Raw genomic sequence first — 14,777 nt, forward strand, 5'->3', positions numbered from 1 at the left:
TTTTCTCCTGCCCCCTTCGGTTCCTGATGTGCACTTCCGCTCACCTGCCCAAAGCTTCCCCTTCCTTCACGGGCCCACTCAGGTCAAGCCTTCTCCGGGCAGCCTTCCCGAACAGCTCCAGCCCAGTGGTGCCTCCCGCCTTAAACATTTCAACACTCATTCCTATCTCATGTGTGGCCATTGTGTTTCCCCAAGTAGACATCAAGCCCCCTGAACACCAGGACCACATCATCTTCTTTAGAGACCCCATGGTGCCCCTCCAGGATTGAATGCATGCAACTTTTGCTTGCTTGATTGGATTCATTCAGTCCCTGGAGTGAGGCCTGTGGCGGCCTCTGAGACTGAGGGGCTCAGGGTCTCTGTGTGAGAGGATGGGATGCAACTGGTATGCCCGCTGAGCTCCGGGCAGCTGGCACACCCACCCAAGATCAGGGAGGGCCTGCCGGGGCAAGCACCTAGAAGCTGAGCTGCCATTTGCCGTGGGCACGGATATTCTCCCGCTGTTGACGAGACGGCAACGATCCCGGCAGCCCCGGCAGCTCCGGGTAGGTGCCAGCAGGGGGTAGGAACCCACAGCCATCCTGCTGAGGAGCAAGTGCAGCAAGCAGGCCATTTGGGGCCCAGCAGGGTCATCTCTGGGGGGCAGCAGGCCCAATGGGCTCCGGCAAGCCGGGAGACTCTCTGAAAATGTCCTTTAAAGATACCAGCACCAGGCAGAGCTCGTCAGCTGCCCTCAACCAGAGAAAAACGCTCTCTGGGAAGGTCAGGAGCAGCGGCTGGTTGGAAACAAATGTCCTGGCCAAGGCGCCTCATCCTACCCAGCTCTGGGACATGGAGCGGAAAATGGCCTAACTGCTTGGCTTTCCTACTGTGAGCCAAGGCCCGGCAGCAATGTCACTCTCCCATCCCTGAGTGCCGCCCAGACTAGGGGCACAAATGACTGCTGTGGAATCCAAAGGATGAAAAGAGAACAACTCTTTTATTATTTAGAAGTTTAGAGAAGACGGGATGTTTATATAGCTAGCCAGGCATTTTGTTTTCTATCAGCCTCGCTGGGGAGGGGCAGCGAGAGTAGGAAGACAACTGACAGCAAAGGAAAAACCTCCAGTAGAAAAGAGAGGGGGGTTCTTTCCAAAAGAGGCTCTGAAATGGGAGGATCCTGGGGCAGCTCTCTCCCCAAGCCCCGAAACCAGGCAGAGTAACCCGAAGCTCTTCCCCTGCCAGCAGGGCAGGCAGACGAAAACGGTTGGCATTTCCGTATATTTTCCGCACACACAGGGACTGAGGCTGGGCCCGAGTTTCTGAGTGACACCTCCTACTGCTCTGTCTCTTAATGGAGTTTGCCCGTGGATGAGGTGGGGTGGGAGGAGAGCCTAGGAGGGGAGGGTTAACTTCTGCGGCAGCTCTGACCTTCTGCGTAAGGATGAGAAAGAACCATCTGTTTCAGAGGGATCAGGGTGTGAGTTTCACAGATCCAGTGGTTACTGGTTTATAAGGATCCACTATCTCTGTCGCATCGTCCTAGCCCATTATCCCCCCAACCTAACCCGGCACTCCTGCGGGGAACAATATGCTTTTTCCTCTAAGGGCCACCACAAAAGTTCAGGACTCGAGTGGTAAGCCTATCCGATTTTGAGCCCTCCACACCCGGCAGCCTCCCCTCCAACCAAGTGGCCATGGCGCTGTAGATTTGGGGACACCGATCTGACCCCTGCGGCCGCTCAGGGCATTCACATGGATTTATCGTCAGCTTGGCCCCTCCGAACTCCAGCCTGTCCCCCATTTTTCACAACAGAACAAAGTTGTTGGGCGCCTCCGGCCAGCGCTGGGCAGGCGTTCTCCTCTAGCTGGGAGTAGAGATGCGCTTCGAGCGCGGTGACCCGAACCTAACGCGGCGGTGCTCGAGGCTAAATTCAGACCCACGGTCGCTCACCCCGGGGACGCCGAGGCGGATGCTGCGGCCGCCACCTGGGGACTCACCCGCGGGCTCCGCGCACCCCGACCCGCGCTCGGACTTTCTTACCTCTTGATGTAGTTCCTGCCATACAAGATCTGTTGCAGCAAGGTCACCAAGGCGAAGGCGCAGATGAAGATGAAGAGCAAAGTTCGGTTCCCCAACAAATCCCGGTTCGCCGAGGGGTCCGCGTAGCGCATCCTGGCGGCCGCTCGCGCACGGCGGGTCGCGGCGTGCGCCAGGCGCCTGGGGGCCCCCGCAATCACGCGCGGGGCTGCGGGGCCCCTGGGGGCGCGCGGCCCACCAGGCGCCTCTCCGCGCTGTCAGGAGGGTGGAGGACTTCTCCGGGCAAAGTTTCCGGCTGGCGAAGACGGAGCAGGGGCATCCGAGCATCGCCCGCGGCGGGGCGGCTGGCAGAACAGGGCAGGCCTCTGGGAACTCGACAGCGGCCCCGGGCCTTCCCTCCGGATGCCTTTCCCTCCCGGCGTCCGCGCCCGGCAGCCTCCGATTTCCCTGCGGAGCGGCGACGCCAGGTGCCCTGAGCGCGGGCGGCCCCTCCCGCCGAGGTGGCGGCCAATGGGGAGCGGGGCACGGGCAAGGTCCGCCTGTGCGCCCGAGAGCGCCGCACACCGCCCCCTCCGGCCGGGCTCCGGATCGGTCTTCGAGCGCAGTGCCCGGCCCTGGCAGGCCAAGTCCGATCCCCGGGCCCGCAGCGAGGGAGCGCGAAGGTCGGCCTTCAGTTCTGCAGATGGGAGGTAGGGGACAAAATACCCGGACAGTCTGGGTGAAGACAGGCGGGCGATGGAAAGGGGAAGGGGTGGAGCGGAAAATGCCGGGTTTGAATCGTGGAATTTAAAAAGGAGGCAGGGAGGGAAACCGCGGCTGCGGAGCTGGGCTGGCTGGAGGGGAGCGTTTGCATGCGGCGCGCAAGGCACCGAGTCACCGCCGCGGCCGAGTCCTCGCGCTCTCGGGGAGATTTCTCCGGAGAAAGCGGAGCAAGGTCAGCCGGGTAGCCCTTCAAGGACGGAGCGCGCTGCTCCTGCATGCTGATGGCCTGCGGGATCGCCCGCCCGCGTCCCGGGAGCCCCACTCCAGCAGGGAGGAGATTCAGGGGCTCTCCGCCAGGGCCACAGGCCTCCTCGCATTCCCCAGCCGCAGCTCCCGCCTTTTCGTCAAAGACCTCATTGTCACCGAGACACTGGGACCTTGTCTCATCCTTGGAACTACTCATAAATCTTAGGTCAGGCAGCTGGCCGCCTTCGGGAGCCACTGTCCCCCAAAGCTTTAGTAAGTCAATGTCTAGAAAGGTCTGTGCTTCAAGAGTGCACACCAGGGAAAAATAAACAAATGCAATGCCAAAGCCGTACCGCATCAGAAATCCTAACCTCGAACTGTGCTCCCCGCTCCTCCCCTCACCCCGCACCCCACCCCGCACGCCCAGCCACAGCCCTGGCAGCCTGGCACTGCGAGTCTCCACCGCCTGGGAGTCACGTGCCCCCGGCGGTCACCACGTAGCCCTCACTGGATGATTCTAGGGCGCCCCTTCCCAGGGCCCTCCAGCCAGTCAGGGAGGTTCTAGAGTCAGGTCGGCGCTTCAACTTGGAACTTGACTGGAACTCGAATCTCTCAGCGAGAAAAAGAACTTTGACGGTGAAGTACCCAGACTCCAATATTCTGGTCTCGGCATTTAATAGTTCGCTCTTTGAGCTGAAAAGACCAAAGAACACATGGTTAAATCTCATGATTAGGGTTCCACCAATGTCTTGGAATTCATGCTAATTTACAAGGTGAAAGTGGACCCTGTGCTATCTATGTATCAAATGCATATTATCCATGAGGTTGCCAGTAGGCGTTTTAGCCAACGAAAGAAATAATACATAAACATTTAGATGGTCCATTATTATTATAATCCCCACATTTGATTGGTGTCTTGCACATCAAAATGCTTGCTTTTGCCTGTACTAATGAGTTAGCACCTCCTAGGCTCCAGCTAACCCAGTCTACAGTCAATAGGCTCAAAGACTGGAATCGGAGGGGTAGCTCCTTCTCCCACACCCACAGGCAGGGTTGGCTTCCAGGGAGTGGGACCAGTGCCGTAACCACACCCTCAGCCTTGGCTTAACGTTCCACTCTTACTGTCTTCAAATTCTCAATTTTTGAACAAGGAGGTCCAGTACTTCACTTTGCAATGGGCCACATAAATTATGTAGTAGGTCCAGCACGCAGGCTCAAGTTAACAGAGTCCTAGCTCTTCACTTAGTTGGCCCTTGCCCACAGTGTGCATAAGGTATATCACCATCACGCCAGGCAAGGCACTCTCTTGTCTCCTTTCCTTTCCTGCTTATTCTCCACTCACGTCAGGTACCGACACTTATAGCTGTCTTTGGATGCACGCTTCCCTGGAAAAACCAAACAACTCTATTTTAAAGTAATAAATCCAAATTATTCTAAAAATGTACAGCTTGCTGAGTTTTCACAAGTTAAATACACCATGTAATCGGCACACACAGATCAAGAAACAAAAATGTTATCAGTCCCCCAGAATCTCCTCCTGCAGCTTTCTAGTTACTACACACTCAAGAATAACCACCATTTGACTTCTAACACCAAACATCAGTGTTTCCTTTTCTTGCATTTTATGGAAGATGGAAATGGAATCATACATTATATGTTCTTTCATGTCTGACTGCCTTTGCCCACTATTGACTGTGAGATTCATCCCTGTTGTGTGGTAGGCAGAATTTTAAGATGGCCCCCAAGATTCCTCATCCTCTCTTGTACTCGCAGCCTCTCCCAGTTATTCAATTGAACATTAATCTAGGTGCTGCTGTAAAGGCATTTTGCAGATGTAATTAAGACCCAAATCAGTTGGCTTTAAGGTATGGAGATTGTTCTCAGTGGGCCTGATCACATGAGCCCTGAAAAAGGATGGGGCTTTTTCTGGTGAAAGGGAAATGAAGTATGAGAGGAATTGACACAAGGGAAATTCTTCATTGTTGGTATTGAAGATCGAGGGGTCCACATGGATACAGACGGTCTCTAAGAGCTGACATTGGCTCCTGGTGACAGGCAGCAAGGAAATAGGGACCTCGGTCCTCCAGTCACAAAAAAGGGCCCGAATTCTGCCAACAACCCAAATGAACGTGGAAGAGGATCCTGAGCTTCAGTACCTAACACCTTAACTTCAGCCTGTGAGGCCCTCAGCAGAAAACCCAGCTACACCGGGCCCAGATTTAAGACTAGCACAACTGTGAGCTGGTAAGTGTGTGTTGATTTCAGCTGCTAGGTTTGTGGTAATTTGTTTCACAGCAACAGAAAACTAATGCCTTGTGTGTTAGAGTTTAGCTTGTAGTATGCCATTGTTGGACTGTAGTACAACTTGTTTATCCATTCTCCTGTTGCCGGACATCTGCGTAGTTGCAGCCATGAACATTCCAGCGCACGTCTTTTGGTGAATATATGCGTGTGTATCCGTTGGCTATCAGGATTTAGAAGTGAAATTGCTGGGGCATGGAGTACTTATGCTTAGCTTTAGTGACTACTGCTAAACAGTTTCCAAAGGGATAAGTTATTTTTTCATAGGTAATTTATTCAGACTTGCCGTGACCTAATAAGGAACTGGTCCCATCCTAGCTGATACTAACTAGCTAATCTAATAGCAAAAAGCCCACCAAGCCAAGAGCCAAAATAGTCAAGAGAAAATAACAGCTTTAGACCCTGGATACTGTCTCTCCTCAATGGCCTGGTCACCTGCATGAATCAGCAGTGAAGAATATTGATGCTGGCATTAGCCATAGATAGAATCTCGTGGCAGTAGAGTGGGCCCTCCATATCCACAGGTTCCACATCCTCAGATTCAACCCACCAGGGATTGAAAATATTTGGAAAAAATTCCAAACTCCAGAAAGTTCCAAAAAGCAAAATTTGAATTTGCTGTGTACCAGCAATTATTTACATAGCATTTAAACTGTATTTACAACTATTTACATTGTAGTAGGTAATATAAGCAGTCTAGAGATGTGCATAGGTTTTATGCAAATACTATGCTATTTTATGTAAGGGACTTGAGCACTGGTGGATTTTGGTGTCCACTGGGGCCCTGGAACTTATATATGGGAGGTATTTGGATCGCTTGATACTCTGCAGAGCAATAGTCTGGACTAGCAATAGTCCAGATCTCTGCTGACACTGCTCTTCTGATCCTAATGGCATTTTAAACCTGTCTCCACAGGAAGTCAAAGAAGTGTCTTTCACATACACACAATTGCAAGCATCTATGATGGAGTCAGAGCCTGAAGACCTTGAAACACGGAGGTCTGCAGTCCCTGTTGTTTCTATTAACGGAAACATGGTTTTATTTTAAGCCAAATTGATATTCTGATTGTAGAATTGCAGCAAGTACTCAGAAGGCCTTGCAAACAAAAGAGTAAACACATGGAGAACTGGTCCCTCTGCCAGATTCAGCGAACACCATTTTTATATCCTAATTGCCGGGAATGGGGACAGCTGCATCATTGTTTAAAACACACACTCATGCACAATTAAGCCAAGAATAAATGTCAACACTGGCACAATCTGCTAAATAACTGATAACTGATGGGCATTACTCATGCTGTGAGCATTGTCTCCAATAGAAAATGGAAAGATTCCTATTTTGAAAAGATCTTAGAGGTTTCTACTGGTTTAAGAAAGCTGGGTTTACCGAGGGGGAAAGGGGGGTGGTGGGATGAATTGGGAGATGGGGATTGACATATATATACTATTGATACTATGTATAAAATAGATACTAATGAGAACCTACTGTATAGCTCAGGGAACTCTACTCCATGCTCTGTGGTGACCTAAATGAGAAGGGAATCCAAAAAAGGGGGCATATATGTATATGTATAGCTGAATCACTTTTCTGTACAGTAGAAACTAACACAGCATTGTAAAGCAACTACACTCCAATAAAAAGAATTTTTTAAATACATCCACTATAAAATTTTTTAAAATACATCCACTATAAAAAAAATTTTTTTTAATTTTTTAAAATACATCCACTATATCCCTTATCAGATATATAATTTGCAAAACTTTTCTCCTGTTGTATGGGTTGTCTTCTTACTTTCTTGATTTTTTTCCTTTAAAACAAAAGGTTTTTAATTTTGGTGAAAAAAAAGAAAAAGAAAGCTGGGTTTTATAACAAACGGCACAACTGCAGCCTGCCAGATTATGTAAGTGGCATTCCACCCATGTGTTCAAGGAGTTTGTGATAAGAACATGCCATTCTTGTGCATCTTTATATTTGTAGGAACAAGGCAGATTTGTGGTTTGGGGACACTTTTTCTGGGATAAGGGTGTCTTGTGGCCACTGACTAGAAATGCCCAGGGATGGCCTCGTAATCCAGAGAGCCAGGGTTTGCCACTTGCATGGGCAGCTTCAGACACTGGACTCTGTGCCATCAGTCTTGTTTTCAATAAATTATTATTATAGACTGTAACTATAACTTAAACTCCTTGTTCAGTTCCCTTATGAAGGGAATTGAACATGTTCATGTCCCTTGAACATGGATATGAAGTCACCATTGGCCTTCACATCTCCAACCTGAGAAACATCCTTCTTCTGTCTCAGCACCACCTCCCAGGTGACAACTGAAAGAAAAATGCACAACATAAAGTTGTGAGTTAAGTTTTATTTGGGGACCTTACTGAGGACTATAGCCCAGACAGCTCTGAGGAACTATGCCAAAGAGGTAAGGGAGGAGGCAGGATACATGAATATTTTTTTGCTGGAAAAAACATGTAGTCAAACATCAAAAGATGACTGCTAATCACAAAGAACAGACATCTCAAGTTAATGATTTTAGTGCTTTTCTATGTATGGGAAGGTGCAAGAATCTGGGATCACTTGAAAATTTTCTTTAGATACACATCTTAACTATCTAGGGGCCAGTATATCCAAAGCACAGAATGCTTCCTGTTTTTCTCCATCCTGAATTTTCTTCAGGGCTCAGTGTCAGTGGGTGACTGCAGTGGCTAATGGCTTTATCCTTGTAGAACCGGAAAGGTGGGCAACACTTTTTGTTTACACAGGTATTTCTCTCCTGCACTTGCCCCAGTTTACCCAGTTTGCTTCAAAAGGTAGAGACGTTATTATTATTCCATAATAGTTTATGCATCCAGGGCATTGCAGTGCAGAGAGATACATTTCTACTTCGGGCATGTCATATTCCCACAGATAGAAACTGCTACACGGTTTATAATAAGGTCACTCAGAACACTTTTAGAGGGAATTCCCTGGCTGCCCAATGGTTAGAACTCCGCACTTTCACTGCCAAGGGCACGGGTTCAATCCCTGCTCAGGTAACTAAGATCCCACAAGCCGTGCAACGCAGCCAAAAAACAAACACACTTAGATGACATGGTGGCCAAAAAGGGACCTGGGATCTCCTTTGCTCACCTTAAAGGCAGAGTCCTCGGGTAGAAACATTGGGATCAGGTCCTGTCCTTTGAGGAAGAGCACTGATGAATTCAGCTGAATGTTTTTCATTACAACCCAGGGCTGGCCCCGAGTCACATTTTGCTGCTGGTCTGTATAATGCCAGAATTTCAAAAAATGCCTATCAATGTAGCTGCCTAGAAATGTTTAACGTTCCTTAGGTACCTGAGAAATGGAAAGGGATGACTGCTCCCCTGTGATCATCCATTTCTAAAGCACCAGGGGAGGTTCCCAGCCCTAAGACCATGGCCGCAGCAGAGCACGTGTCATTTACCCGCCGTCCTGGGTCCTAAAAGCCCCAGATGTTCGGTAGCCATGATAGAGGTGTTCCCATGTTCTTGGTATTGTATGACATGCCAGGGAAACGAGATCAGTAAGTCATAGTCTGTGCCCTTAAAGGAGCTCACAGCGCAGTGAGGACAGACACACAGCGCCCTAGAGCAGGATAAGTGTGACTGTAAACCCAAATCGGGGTGTCAGGGATGGAGAGGTGGGCAGGGGCCGAATGGCAAGGAAGATGTCCAGAGGAGGCGGTGTTTGGCATGAATTGAGACAGGTAAGGAGGTTGGCCAGGTAGAGCACTGGGACGAGGCATGCTGGGCAGAGGAGCCACGTGGGCAGCAGCAGACGTGGCACAACCAGCTCAGTGTGGCTGGAGATGAGGCTGGGGGGTAGCAGGAGCCAGAGCACAGGGAGCTGGGACTTATCCACGGAACTATTGCAAGATTTTTATTTATTTATTTATTTATTTATTTTTGCGGTACGCGGGCCTCTCACTGCTGTGGCCTCTCCCATTGCGGAGCACAGGCTCCGGACGTGCAGGCTCAGTGGCCATGGCTCACGGGCCTAGCCGCTCCGTGGCATGTGGGATATTCCCGGACCGGGGCACGAACCCGTGTCCCCTGCATCGGCAGGCGGACTCTCAACCCCTGTGCCACCAGGGAAGCCCATATTGCAAGATTTTAAGTAGGGGAATGATATGCTCAGATTTGCATTTTAGATAAATCAATCTGCAGGATGGTGGAGAACAGTGTGAGGGAGAAATGCCTGCAAAGACACGGATGTGACAGACCCCTCCCCACTGCTGCAGCGCCCCACACCCCATTGGCAGGTGGCCCCACCATGGATTTCTCGTTACGGTACCAACTTGAGAAGGCATTCTCTGCCCCTTCCAGGGCAGCAGGCAAGGAGTAGAGGCACAGGCTCACTGCTTCATGAAAGCTGTCACCGTAGTCAGTGCTTCACCATCCAGCTCATTTGATATTCATGGAAATCGGTAAGCATGCTCGGAACAGGTCCACTGTGCACTGGGAAGCTCAGAGCCCATCTCTGGTACATTTTTTTTTTTTTTTTCACTTTCCAGGGCTCCCTCTGGTTCCTGGTACAAAAACACACTCTTTCCCCTCCCTTTTAAAGCCCTGCTCTTGGGAAAATCTTTCGTTCAGTGCTCGTGATGGAAGGAAATTTAATGTGAAGTATCATCTGTGCCTGTAACAAAGGCCAGTCCCAGGAGAGCTGCACAGAGAGTACTGGAAGGAAACCTTCAGGTGAACAGCACCTTGACCACATCCTCCTGTGTCTTCAATGCAATCTAATGGAGAGTGGTTTTCTGGAGGAACATGGATCTGATGTTATAATAGGAATTAGTGGAAACAGGGCTCTTTAAAGGAAACTTCTTGTAATGTTTTCTTGTCAGTACTTTCATATGAAAAACAACAGGATTGATGTATTCTGCCTGAAGACAGAGCCTCGTCCACAAGCATAGTCACCAGTAGGATGGCCTGGCCTTGCTATGTGGTGGGTTAGCCCAGACCGTTGTTACTTACAGGCCAAGCAGATGGTGCTGCATACCAGGGGTCAGCAAGCTTTTACTGGAAAGGCCAGATTCTGTAGGCTTCATGGGCCATACCCCTTCTGTTGCAGGCAGCTCTGCCGTTGCCCAATACAGAAATGAATGGGCATGACCAGAGTTGGCCCACAGGTGGTAGGTGGCTGCCCCTGGTCCATATCATGTGATAGGCAGAGCCCTACGCGAAAGTCCTACTCCATTGACATAAAGAGTCACTGTAAAAGGCATTCCCCTGCGTTCAGGCATTATGTCTACAAAGGCCTGATAGATGATAACATGTCAATCCATTATCCATTGTCAACAGGTTAGCACAGATTCATTTATCCTTGAAGTGCAGCCTGGAGATCACAGGATGACATTCCCATGCATAGAATGCCCTCTAACTTTGACCAGCTGTACCATAAATACATGCCCCTGGTCATCAGGAACCACTGAGCATGAATATGGGCTGCTTGATGAGACTCCATCTCACTTCTGGAGACAATAAATCTTGTGTCTTGAAGGTCAGTGCACCAGTTAAGAGCTTTTGAGTAAAATAACAGGAGCCATAGGGAAATTTATGTTCCCACATAACAGAAAAACTAGAGGTGAGGTGGGATCAACAATTAGCTAACCAATATTTCTAGAACCCAGTTTCTTTCTATCTTTAGCTCTGCCATGTAAAGTATAGGCTTCTTCCTAAGCATGGCTGTCCTCATGGTTATATGGTGGCTTTCAGCAATAATTGAGACATTAGCAGAACAGAGAGAGAAAGAGAGAGAGAGGAAGAAAGAGAAAGACACTCCCCTCCAACCTGGGACCCATAACAATCACTGGATGGATGCCACGCACGGGATTGGCTTACATCTGGGTCCTTGAACCAATCATTGACAAGGCAATGGTGTTATCATAGTTGGCTTAGTCTACTAAGAACCCTCCCCAAGAGCTGGGGTCAATTCCAGAAACCACATTGCTGCTACAGAGTTGAAGATGGAATGAATGTTGGAGAGTCAATCGCCGTGTCCACCAAGAGCAGCATTTATTTTTCACTTATGTTTCCTTTTTCCTCTTTTTAATAGGACACTGTTGCTGTGACCGAGTAGTGCTGAGAAAAAAGAAATGAGAGAGTAGGGACCTGTGCCCCTTCAACATCCCAGAAATGCCATTTCAGAGCCATGTACAGCATCACCCATGGCTCTGTCTCCTGCCTATCCCACCAACCCCCAACACATGTTACTGATTTACTGGTGCTACACCCATGACTACAGTCACCAAGCTCAGAGGAAAAGAGAGAAGCCAGGCAACAGGTTGGCCAACTTACAAGTGAGGAAGCAGATTACGGTTGTTTTCTGAACGCCCGGGTGTTTGGCTGCAAAGCCTGCCGGGAGGGAGAGAGTGGTTGACAGTGTCCTGGAGTGTGGGGATGCTGCTGGATGGTGGGAAAGAGCTAGGGATGGGGAGTCAGAGGTGACACGCTTTAGGTCACAGCTCTGTGAGCTCGGGAGAGACAGCTACCTTCTGTAGCCCCCTGGTATCTTCATATGTAAACCGGAAAATATACTACCTACCCCTCAAAGGAGGAGTCTGTGAAGATTAAATGTAAGAGCATTTTGTAAACTCTAAAGCTGTACAACTCTAGACGGCAGTACTTACTACGGCTGGAGATAGAGGGAGAGTTGAGTCTTAATGAATTTGTGAAGGTGGTCAGGAATCCCCGGTGGCTTTCCTGGTCCAGCCTATCTGCTGGCCCAGCATCCCCACTGGAGCCCAGACCATGATCTGCCCCCTTCACTTTCCTCCCACCAAAGATTACCTGTCTTGTGTCTCACTACACACCTGAAGCTGACCTAAGGAAGTATGGAATCATGGAAAAAGCATGATCCTAACATCAAAAACCTGAATCCTAGGTCTGGCTCTGCCATTAACTGGCCATCTGAATTCAGGCTTGATTAATCTATTGGCAACCTTGGACTTTGAGCCTATAAAAGAAAAGAGAGCTCTGGTTTTTAAAACTTTTTCCAGCATTAAAATCCTGGCTTCAAAGAAAAAGGGTGCTCTGTGTTCTTCATCCCTCCCCTTGCGCCCCTTCTCAGCCCAAATGGAATTCCCTAGTCACCCTCATAGAAAGGCATGGGCTTACTGAAGCATAGTTTGAAAACACTGGGCTAAATGATCCCCCAAGGTCCCACTCATCTTTAAAATTCTCTAACTCAGTCTCTACTTCTAAGATAAAAGCCTTCATGCTAATGTGAGAAGTAATATAATATAATATAATATAATATAATATAGTATAGTACCCCTACTAGAATCATTTGTATTTGAGTAGGAATTCTCATAGCCGTATAATCTTATGAATTAATACATAAAGATAGAATTTCAGGCACCATGTGTGTGAGGGAGGTAGTTGGGAGACCCCCTGGATCCCCTAAGATCATACGACTTGAGTTGTCCATTCAGCTTTCATTTAAAGCCTAACCTTTTGAAGTGGTTAATGGTATTTTTCAGGCTGGTGAGTGACAGCTTGGCTTCCCAACAGCTCCTTGGTTAACGGTGAGGCCCAAGGAGGACAAGGAAAAGCCATCATGTCTTTCATGGCGGGAATATGAGTTAGAATCAGGTTCAGCTCTGAGGGACAGAAATCCAATAAAGTTATACATTCTTTTCTATTATATAACAGACATCCAACAGCAATCTAGGGCTAGGAGAATGGCTTCATTCAAAAAAGTCTTTGAAGATCCAGGCTCCTTCTAGCTCATCACTTTAATATTCCAAGGAAGTAGCTCTTGTCTTCATGTTCCAAAATAGACACCAGAGCTCCAGCCATCAGATCTAAGTTCCAGTTAACAAGATGAGGAAAGAGATAAAGAAATGGAGGTCTTTCTCCATTTAAAGACATTCTCTGGGGGAAAGGGATGGAGGGATAAATGGGAAGATTGGGATTGACACATAGACACTACAATATATAAAATACATAACCAATAAGGACCTACTGTATAGCACAGGGAACTCTACTCAATAATCTGTAATGGCCTATATGGGAAAATAATCCAAAAAAGAGTGGATATATGTATATGTATAATAGATTCACTTTGCTTTACACCTGAAACTAACACAACTTTGTAAATCAACTACACTCCAGTAAAAATTTTTTTTTTAAAGACATTCTCTGAAGTTTCACATAACACTTCTGCTCACACCTCATTAGCTAACCTGAGTTTTGTAGTCAACCTAAATAAAAGGGAAGCTGGAGGAAATCACCTTCTAGATGGGAAAAGAAGGAAGGATGACCTACGACCGCTGGTGGGTTCCATGTCAGGAGCTAGTCCGCCACAGGGAAGGGTCAGTGATCCTCGGAATTTCAGTTCTGGGATTTATACATTGACCCGGGCTCTTGGGAATTGTACTTGGATACCTTCAGATTCTTAAACATAATTTTTTAGTGTCATTAGAACAGACGCAGGTGAGGTCTGCATAGGCAATAATGAGTATGAACTTTAAAAATACATTTGTACTAAGTGTATGCAGCAAAGTCCTATTTTCTTTTAACCTTTTAAAAAAGTATAACATACGTACAGAAAAGTGTAAAACTCATGGTGTACGGCTCCACAAATTATCACAAAGTGACGACACCCAGGCAGCTGCCACTAAGAAAACAAAAGAAACCACCAGCACCCAGAGCCCTCCTGGGCTCCCCCAATCCAATCTGCCCATCTGGAATCCTTCCCTGTTCTCCCTTTTCCTTCGCAGCTCTGTCCTAGCCCCATCTCCTCTTCTGCTCTCCTCATTTCCCGGGCCTCCCAGACAAGCTGGAGGTCGGGGCGGGGGGTGGGGGGATGGTGGTAATTTTTTGAGGCTGTTGTGCCTTCTGGCGCAGCATGACCTTTGGAGCCAGGCTCACCAAGATCTAGATCTCAGCCCCTCTGCTCACAGCCTCTGTGAATCTGGAGAGACGTAACCTCTCTCACCCCAGCCCACACACCGTCCTGAGGGTCAAATCCGCTGGTTCCTGTACTCCGCACAATACCCGTGCGTGCTGGCACTCCACACATGGGGGCCCATATGACAGCCACTGCACTTTCATTTTTATACTTTTGGTTGGGCCTTTTAAAAGCGCTGTGAGATGACACTCATTATGCCCATTTCACAGATTGACACTGTGACGCCCACTGAGGCAAGACGACTTGCCCATCATCACACAGCGGGTCAGCAGCACCGGTAAGGGTAGACCCTGGGCTCCGAGGCTGGGCCAGCCACTGCCTGGAGCTGCAGCCCTCCTGACGGGGGGTGGGGACACTGGGGAGGGAATTCTGACCTGCCCACAGTCCTGTAGCCATCCAGGTGCTTTTTTGGCCCAGGGATGCCTGGTTCTTTCCCAGACTCGCTGGCATCCTCACTAATACTTGTCTCAGTCTCCAGAATGTTTCCTAAACAGATGCACAAATACCAACCTTATGACACTTGCTAATAAAAACAGTTCCCTCAGCAGGATTGTGTTCCAACAGTGCCTAATAATA

At 48.7% G+C, this 14,777-nt stretch overlaps 1 protein-coding gene across 1 annotated transcript in view; it reads right to left on the reverse strand.

Annotated features, from left to right (window-relative positions):
* Positions 1-2,228, reverse strand: part of ST8SIA5 (ST8 alpha-N-acetyl-neuraminide alpha-2,8-sialyltransferase 5) — a 61,475-nt gene extending 59,247 nt beyond the window's left edge. The window contains 1 exon segment of the mRNA XM_089895137.1: positions 2,024-2,228. Within this exon segment, the coding sequence (XP_089751263.1) occupies positions 2,024-2,154 (131 nt within the window). The 5' untranslated portion in view covers positions 2,155-2,228.
* Positions 2,229-14,777: the final 12,549 nt, after the last annotated feature.

This window comes from Delphinapterus leucas, chromosome 14 (genome assembly GCF_059928025.1).
Source record: "Delphinapterus leucas isolate spDelLeu-1000000601 "Yukka" chromosome 14, BTC_Dleu_Yukka2, whole genome shotgun sequence".
NCBI lineage: Eukaryota > Metazoa > Chordata > Mammalia > Artiodactyla > Monodontidae > Delphinapterus > Delphinapterus leucas.